The sequence below is a fragment of the Orycteropus afer genome, unplaced genomic scaffold (assembly GCF_000298275.1).
Source record: "Orycteropus afer afer isolate SDZICR_OR568_19922 unplaced genomic scaffold, OryAfe1.0 scaffold00577, whole genome shotgun sequence".
Classification (NCBI taxonomy): domain Eukaryota; kingdom Metazoa; phylum Chordata; class Mammalia; order Tubulidentata; family Orycteropodidae; genus Orycteropus; species Orycteropus afer.
The window spans coordinates 1399755-1408920 of NW_006922164.1; the positions used below are offsets into that span (position 1 = coordinate 1399755).

At 46.8% G+C, this 9166-nt stretch overlaps 1 protein-coding gene across 1 annotated transcript in view; it reads left to right on the top strand.

Annotated features, from left to right (window-relative positions):
• The window catches only part of ANOS1 (anosmin 1), a gene marked incomplete at its 5' end in the record, with an annotated part of 224888 nt that overhangs the window by 212288 nt on the left and 3434 nt on the right, over positions 1-9166 (top strand). Inside the window, one exon of the mRNA XM_007956168.1 lies at positions 6911-7005. Within this exon, the coding sequence (XP_007954359.1) occupies positions 6911-7005 (95 nt within the window). The remainder of the gene's footprint in view (positions 1-6910; positions 7006-9166) is intronic.

Consider the following 9166-nt stretch of genomic DNA (forward strand, 5'->3'; position numbering starts at 1 on the left):
AAGGCCTGGTGATGCACTTCTGAAAAATCAGCCGCTGAAAACCCCATGCAGCACAGTTCTGCCCTGACACATGTTATGGTTCACTTAAAATAGTAACCACTATAATGGCCACTTTGGGGCAAGAGAGTTTTATTTAGGCTCGCCCACTGCAGGGAGCTGAAACATGCTCCTGTGCTGCAGCCCCAAGGCTGATTTTAGGCAGGCTTTATAAAGTCAAAATGCAAGCAGGTAAGTAAGTGACAATACAGAAGTGGACGCTGCAGTTTCAAGGACTCAGAGCACGTGTTTAGCACAGGCGTTCATCAGGGGGTGAGGGGAGTTAGTTCTGATAACCACCTTAGAGTACATGCTCTAGCACAGGCATTCATCTAGGGGTGTTTTAGTTGCTTAATATGTAAAAAGGGGGTACCCCTTAACCCACGGGGAGTGGGGGCAGGATGAGAGGTTTGGGCAGTAGATTTGCAGGCCTTTCTTCTGAGGTGCCTCAGTGGATTGGAACCTCTGACTCTTCAGTTAGTGGCTAGATGCATTAACTGCACCACACAGACTCTACCGTCTGCTTTAGGGGACTGCATTAAGAGTAGTGTGACCAACAGAGATGTGAACTCTAGAAGTCGATTGTGTTCCCTGGGGGAGATGGAGAATTTGGTTTGGGTGTGTTGAATTTGAGATAACTGTGTGCTAGCTAGAGAAAGTCTGGGAGGCAGTCAGAAATACATGGCCAGAGTTCAGGAAACAGCTTTGTGTAGAAATATGGGTCTTTACCGGAGCTACAGTGCAACACACTTACTTCAGTGTCTGAGACTCCCATTGTTCGTGGCGTGAGACGCCTTCTGTTTGCTTGCACAGCCAGTTACTTTGCGTACTGAAAACAAGTCATGCTCCAAGTAGCATTTTACATTGTTCCCAAAAACTCTTTTCCTTAAATTGATTCCATCCATTTCTCCTTTCATTTTAAACTTGTGAGCCTAATTAACATATAAAACACAGTGGAGCTCTGTATGGGCCATGGTAGGAAGGACTGTGAAAGTTCTGGGGAAATCCACAGCAAAAAAAGAGTCAGAAAGCATGTGCTCCCAACTTAGTCCACATTTTCCCCTTTCAGAAACTTTTTATGCAGTTACCATGTGAGCTACGGAATCTCAAACCCAAGCTTTCCCCAACATTTATGAAACATGTTCATATGTATAACTGTCACGTGTAGAAAAGGAGATGGCTTTAAAATTGTCACAGTACTGACTCGCTTACTTTGAACACATCATTAGGAATGCCCGACCACTAGAGAAGGACATCATGTTTGGTAGAGTTGTTGTTGTTGTTGTTGTTGTTATGTGCCGTTGAGTCGGCCCCGACTCATAGCGACCCCTCCTTGGGTTTCCAAGGCAGTATCACTACGGAAGTAGGATTGCCCAACCTTCCTTCCGAGGAGTGGCTGGTGGGTTTGAACCGCCAGGCGTCTGGTTAGTAGGGGTCAGCAAAAATGAAGGATGTCAGTAAACCAAAAAAAACAAACTCACTGCCGTTGAGTTGATTCAACTTATAGCAACCCCTCCTTGGTTTTCCAAGGTGGTAAATCTTTACAGAAGTACATTGCCCAGTCTTCCTTCTGAGGAGTGGCTGGTGGGTTTGAACCACCAGCCTTCTGGTTAGCAATCAGATGCCTTAGGCACTATGCCACCAGAGCTTCCGTTTCTGTCATTGAAAATGACCCATTAGCTAGGTTTCTGGCCCTTTCAGCTTCTGTGACGTGAGAAATTGCCTTCCCACAAGTGTCTGAATGTTCTTTAATTACAACCTATTCTCACCAGTGATGCACTAAATTGAAACCTGAAAAGGATCAAATGCTTTTAAGAATTAAGGGAAGCAAAGAGTTATGTTTGCTAATCGAGACCAAATTGGTTCTCATATGCTACATTTCCTAAAAGTGATGGTGGGGCTGAGTGTTGGTTTGGACTTGGAGTTAGGGATCTGAAAGCACAACTATTTTCAGTTCCCTCAGAATTTCCCAACTAGAGAGCTTGGATTTGTGTATTATTTACTATGAGGTGGTATGTCATCTCATAGGAAAGGGAGTCGAGCGTCAAGTTTAGCCCTTCTCAGCTTAACACATAGGGTCATTGGGTTGGCCGCACTTGCATTACGAAGAACCTTCTAGAAGAGAAGAAATGTCAATGCTGAATTCGTAGAATGACCGTTTCCTTCAAAGCAGTATTTATTTCACTTAGCGAATGCTATTAATCCGCAGTGTCATTCTTCTGCTGACACGAGGTCATTTTTACTGTGTGACAACTGACATCACAATTGGTGGTCTTAGTCCTTCTGGATTTAGACTTAGTGTTTTTATCCCATAAACATGAAAAACGAGCTCAGACTGAGAGGAAACACTCCTCATTCTTAATTGTACTTTCAGTAGAAGTTCCTCATGCCTAGAAGACATTCAGCATTTCTTATTTTAATTGTTTGAATGAGAAAGCTTTGTCTCACCGCAGTGTTTCTACACATATCAAGAGACCAAGGTACTGATTCACGAGAAGGCATCATTCAACTAATATTTATTGAACAGTTCCTAATGCTGGGGGTCCCTAGGTGGTGCAAACGGTTGGCACTCGGCCACTGACTGAAAGCTGGTGGTTCGAGCCCTTCCAGAGGCACTGTGCAAGAACGGCCTGGAGACCTGCTCTATAGAGCTTCCAGCCAAGAAAACCCAGGGTCTGGAACACATGGGGCGCCATGAGTTGCAATGAATTAACTTGATGGCAAAGGTTTGTGTTGTTTTGCTTTGTTTTGTTTCCGTATGCTAGCCACCATTTCAGGTGCTACAGATACTGCAAAGGATCAAACCCAGAAATCGCTGTCTGAACGGAATTTGCCTTCTCTGATGTCTTTCCAAATGCATTCCCCCCCTCTCCCCATGGCACTTTTTAGTTCCTCTGGGGAGCCCGGGATGCATGCCCTTTCTCAGAGCCATCGTCTCCCTAACCCCAGCATTCTTGCACATTGGGCCTTTGTCATTTTAGGAGTTTGCATTTCATTAATGATTTTGGAACCACTCCCTCATGGCAGCCCCTGGGAGTCAGGCTGGCAGAACGTTCCATTTCGGGCTGTTGCTGGCAAGCTAGGGTAACCCGGACTCACCCGCTTGGGCTTTCTGTCACTTCACCTTAATTTCTCCATTTTTTTTCTGAAAGCTGTCCGTCACTTCCCCATGGATTTTGTACACTCACCATCTAAGAATTGAAATTCAACATAAAAAAGAAAGACTGGCTGTGAAGGCCCCTCAAATTCTCAGCACTTCCACAACCCTAGAGACCTGGGTGGCAGAGCTGGGGGGATGGGGCTTAGCTATGTCGAGGGTCCCGCTCTCATCCTGAAAGCCTAGTCTGTTGTTTGAACCACTGACAGCCCAAAAATATGTCCAACACACACTTTGCAGAGAGTCATCTCCCCATAAGAATCAAGGACTAAACCCAAGGAAGCTCACCTAATTGAAACACAGTTCTGAAGACTGGGGAGCTCTGGTGGCACAGTGCCTAAGGCATTTGACTGCTAACCAGAAGGCTGGCGGTTCAAACCCACCAGCCACTCCTCGGAAGGAAGACTGGGCAATCTACTTCCGTAGTGATACCACCTCGGAAACCCAAGGAGGGGTCGCTATGAGTTGGATCAACTCAGTGGCAGTGAGTTTAGTTGTTGTTACTGAAGGCTGGGTGAGTTAGAGAAGGGAGCATCACAGCAGTACTGGGGGGCCGGGGGGCTCGGTGGCAGAGTTCTCACCTTCCTTGTGGGAGAGCAGGTTTGGTTCCCAGCCAATGTGCCCTGTGTGCTGTTGCCATCAGTCAGTGGAGGCTGGTGGGTGGCTGTGATGCTGAACAGACTAGGCAGAAAGGCCTGGCGATCTGCTTCCAGAAATCATCCAACAAAAAGCCTCTGGCTCACAGCCGATGGAGGGGATGGTGCAGGCCCGGGGAGCAATGTTTTGGTCACGGGGTACCCATGACTTGGGGGCTGACTTCATGGTAGCCCCACTAGCCACCTGCAGCTAGTTCCATTTAAACTTGATAAATTACACCTGAATAAAATTAAGGTTTTGGTTGTTGTATTGCTTTAGTGACATTTTGAGTGCTTAATTGACACAAGTGATGGTGGTCTCCACATTGGAGCATTCTGATCACCATGGACAGTTCTGCTGGACAGGGCTGGCCTCGAACACCCTCCTGACAGGCATCTGCATGGCTCACACCCATTGCCCTCTTTCCATTTTTTCGTCAAAATCAGCTGCCATGTGGGACATACTGGCTGCCTTCTGCAAAACTGTAACTCTTGTTCAGTATGTCCTTCCTCCCTTACTTCCCCTATTTATCTGTGGCCTCTCACCTTGTAATATTCTCTTCATACCCTTTCTTACTATTTCTTCTTATTAGCTATTTTATTTATGCATTTTATTATCTGCTTGGCCCCAGAACTATGTGAGTTTCACGAAGGTCACCCAAGTGGTCCTTCCACGGCTGTTCTTTGAACAGTGTGGCCTGTTGACTGACTGAATGAACAAGGACTCACGCTTTATTTGACCTCCTCCTTATGCATGATGAGTTCTGTTTGGTTTTTTGTTTACACATGACGTATATTCTTTTTAAAAATATATTCCTTGATGTCGGCTGGGTAAAAGTTCAAAACCCCTAGTGGTGGTTTCGCTTTCAACTGAAGGTTGTGTGTGCCCTCTTTCTGTCTGTTGATTTTTTGCGATTTAGAGTTCTTCTTTTCTGGTTCCAAATTGCTCAGAGCAAGTTCCCACAGATCACCCCAATTCCATCAAACTGTTTCCCCTCTCTGCAAGCCCCCATCAAATACTTGGTGTGAGCTCCAGCGACAAGATGCTAATCAGCAGGAAAAGGGCCGTTTCACAGGAAAAGGGCCTGGTGGCCATACGGGGGGGCTTAATAAACCCAAGGCTGGCAAGCCCTCCTTCCCTCATGCAGGGAGGTGCTGGACCCCATTTTGGCTTTTCCCCACTTTATGGTTCACAGAACGAAATGGACAGCAACTGTGCTGTTTCATAAATGAATGAATGTGTTTAGTCGGGTCAGCGTCCTGCATGTCTGTGGCAGTACCACCTTATATTTCAGTAAACCAAAAACCAAACCAGACTCACTATCATCAGGTCGATTTTGACTCAGAGCGAGCTCCACTGGGTTTCCAAGGCTGTTAGACTTTACGGAAGCAGACTGCCTCATCTTCTCCTTGGAGCAGCTGGTGGATTTGAACTACTGACCTTTTGGCGAGCAGCCAAATGCCTTACCCACTCCACCACACAAGCTCCTTTATATTTCAGTCAGGGTCAGCTATATGGCAATGCAATGCACCTGTGAGGGGAGAACGCCTTGTTGCCGTATATTCTGATTGGGAACTCTGCTGTGGCAATATTTCCCTGAGGACGGAGCCAAAGGCCCATTTGTCAAGTCTGAGGAAACTGTTTTAGTCCTGCGTGGATTCCATAACTTTTCTCACACCTTTAGCAGTGAATGTAGGATCCGGGGACCTCTGCGGATCCTTGCTCGTAACACGGAAGTTAAGAGGGCTGCTGCTCAGCGGTACCCTTTCATGTACGGGCTTTTTGTTGTTGCTGGCTGCTGTCAAGTGGGCCCCGACTCCTGGTGACCCCTGTACAGAGGAATGAGACGCTATCTGGCCCTGCGCCAGCCCCGTGATTGGTTGCCGTTTGGATCATTGGGACCCACAGGGTTCTCACTGGCTGGTTGTCGGAAGCAGATGGCAGGCCTTTCGTCCGAGTCTCTCAGTCTGGAAGCTCTGCAGAAACCTGTTCAGCCTCATAGCCACACACGCGCCTCCACTGACAGGCAGGCGGTGGCTGTGTGTGACGTGCACCAGCGGGGAATCGAACCCAGGTCTCTTATACAGAAGTTAAGAATTCTACCATGGACCCACCAAGCCCTCTGTAGGGGCTTTCAAAGCATGTCTAGGTTATTCCTAAGGCACTTTGGAATCATTTTGCTGCTACTTTCCTAATGATCCCTTTTGTTTTTACTTCAACACTTTCAATCCTTGGCGTTGTAACGCTTTTTCTCCTTGCTTTACTCTCCAACCAGATTCTCAAGCCCTAACATCAAGAATGGACCCCCACTGTGAATGGGCCACAAAGCAGGACAAAGGTCACCTCCTCCCAGGGGCTCTGGTGTTGGGGCTCACTGGCCTTTGTCTCTGGCTGAAGTAACTTACACGATGATGGGGGCTGGCAAATTCCAGAGCCCCTTGGTGAGGTGACAGGCTGGAGACTTTGGCAGTATTGAGCCTACAGTTAGTAGGTCAGGCAGCGGGCTGGGAATTCCAGCAGAATGGCTATTCACAGTCTTGAGGCAGAATCCTTCTCCCTGCACAAAGCTCACTTTCTGCTTTCGAGGCCTTCGACTGACTGGATCAGGCCCACATTGTGGAGAGTCATGTGCTCTACTGAAAGTCAACAGATTTAAATGTTAACCACACACAAATACCTTAGTAGGAACATCTGGAATAATACTTGAGCAGCAAACAACTGGTCTAGCTAAGTTGACACATAAAATTAGCCATCACAATTCTCAATGACTAAATAAGAACTAGAGTTACACAAAACCTGCAAGCCTTATTTGGCTCAACCATGACCTGCTCCCATAAAGATGACAGCCAGGAAAGCCCTATGGGGCACTTTAAGTCTGTGACACATGGAGTCACCATGAGTCGGAATCGACTTGAGAGCAGTGGGCGTGGCTTTGATTTGTCATTCACTTTTTGTTCATGTTTTTGATCGCCTGTAGGATGTTGTTTTCTCCCTTCCTGTCCTCTCAAGCGTTAAGGACACTGCACTACGTGGAATGTAACTTCTGGATTGTTCTTTTTGTTCATGTATTTGATATTGTAGATCCCAGCGTCAGCCGGTATCATGTGCAGTGGTTTCCAGAATTATGTTCCCGCAACGAAACAGCCAGCTCTGAGAAGTCATCTAGCATGACACACGTAAGTAGAAGATGCTGCTGCTTGACTCTGAGAAGGGTCTAGACTCAAATGATTGAACAGAGGTTGCAGATAGTTGCTATGTCAGAGGGGTGACTCATTCTTAGAAGTCAGAGAGAGATGAACAGGTAGATACACAGACAGATAGATAGATGATTGATAGATAAAAACAAAAATAAACCATACTCAATGCCATGAAGTCGATTCTGACTTATACTGACCTACAGGACAGAGTTGTTGTTGTTGTTGTTATGTGCCGTGGAGTCGGCCCCGACTCATAGCGACCCCTCCTTGGGTTTCCGAGGCAGTATCACTACGGAAGTAGGATTGCCCAACCTTCCTTCCGAGGAGTGGCTGGTGGGACCGCCCCATAGGGTTTCCAAGGCTGTCATTCTTTACGGAAACAGACTGCCTCATCTTTCTCTCATGGAGTGGATGGTGGGTTCGAACTACCAACCCTTTTGGTTAGCAGCCAAATGTCTTAAACACTGTACCACCACAGTTCCTTAGGTAGGTAAATAGATAGACAGATAGACAGACAGATAGCTCACTGCTGTTGAGTCAGCTCCAACCTGCGGTACCCTGACAGATAACAGAGTGAATCGCCCCTGGCCCCGCAGCATCCTCACAATCTCCAGCACGTTGAGTTCCAACACCATGGCTCTTGTGCCAGTCCATTTCACCAAGGGTCTCCTTCACCCACACTGGCCCTCTGCTTCACGCACACAATGTCCTCCTCCAGTGACTGATCCCTCCTGATACTTGTCCAAAGCACGTGCATCCTGTTGGGATCCATGCGGTTTTCATTGGCTAATTTTCAGAAGTGGACTGCCAGGCCTTTCCCCCTAGTCTCTCTTAATCTGGAAGCTGCACTGAAACCTGTCTGCCATGGGGGACCCTGCTGGTACTTGAAATGCTGGAGGCACAGCTTCCAGCGTCCCAGCCACACACAAGCCAGCACATCGGACACACAGACAGACGGGTGGTGGGTTCACAGTGAACACTCAGAACACAACAGCCATAGTGACCACTCATCGTTTCATCCATTCGCAACCTGGAGAGCTTATTCTGTTTGGAAATCATGGCAGCTTCAACAGTGCAGAGCTGGGGACAGTTCTAAAGGAAGTTCCAGGTCAGCAGGGACTGGGGGGATACTTGTATCTGTGCGTTCCATCTTGACAAACCCTTTGAATGATTTTCTGAGTTTGGACTTGGCACAATGATCTGAAGGTATTACTGTAAGGATCCATCTCTATAACACTGAATATCATCCACTGTCTGTCTTTTCCATGTTTCTGGCTACCACCTCCTCATGCAAGTAATGAAACGGTGTTTACTTTCCTATACACCATGCACAGTGTTTTGACTTTTAACTTTAAGAGAAAGTAACCTTATTGGTGACAGCAGCCCTGCCAGTACTGTTCAGAATACTGTTCCACAAATTTGGGGTTAATGCGTGACCTAGAGACTAGAATCAACACACCAACAGAACATATTTAGGGGGGCACTGCATTATAGAAGTGTTGGTGACAGCAACATATGTGTAATATGTGTTAGGACAACAGAAAATGTCCAAAACATGGCCTAAAATATACATATGTTGGTTTATGATATTACCCAAGAATATTGTATTTTTGAACGCTTCCTAAAGCAGCCAGTCCAATATTGTTGGAATCATATCTGATCACATAACTTTAAGGCAGGAAGATAAAACTAGTCACTGAGTTTGCACAAACACATAGCTGGATTGACTTGTCTCAACCCACGGTCACCAAAGCTGCCCTTTTTCTTTAGCCTTGAGCTCTTCTCAAGTTTGTGGCCTTCAGGAAATAGAGCAGACATTTAAAAAGATGGAAGTCTACCTCCAAAGCAGAGATAGAAATAAACAGAAATTGGACGTAGTATTAGTATATGTGTGTTGTGTGCGTGGGCAGGGCGAGGCCTTCACTAGTTTTGTTTCTTTGCACCTTGGGAACCTGTGGGATCTGGCTCACTTTTCTGTGGCTCCCCGATCCTGTACTTCTCATCTTGAAGCCAACAACCATACCCACTGCTGTGGAGTCAATCCTCACTCACAGCGCCCCTAGAGGACAGAGTGGAACTGCCCCACAGGGTCTCCAAGGCTGTCAATCTTCACAGAAGCAAAGCCCAAACCACACCCACT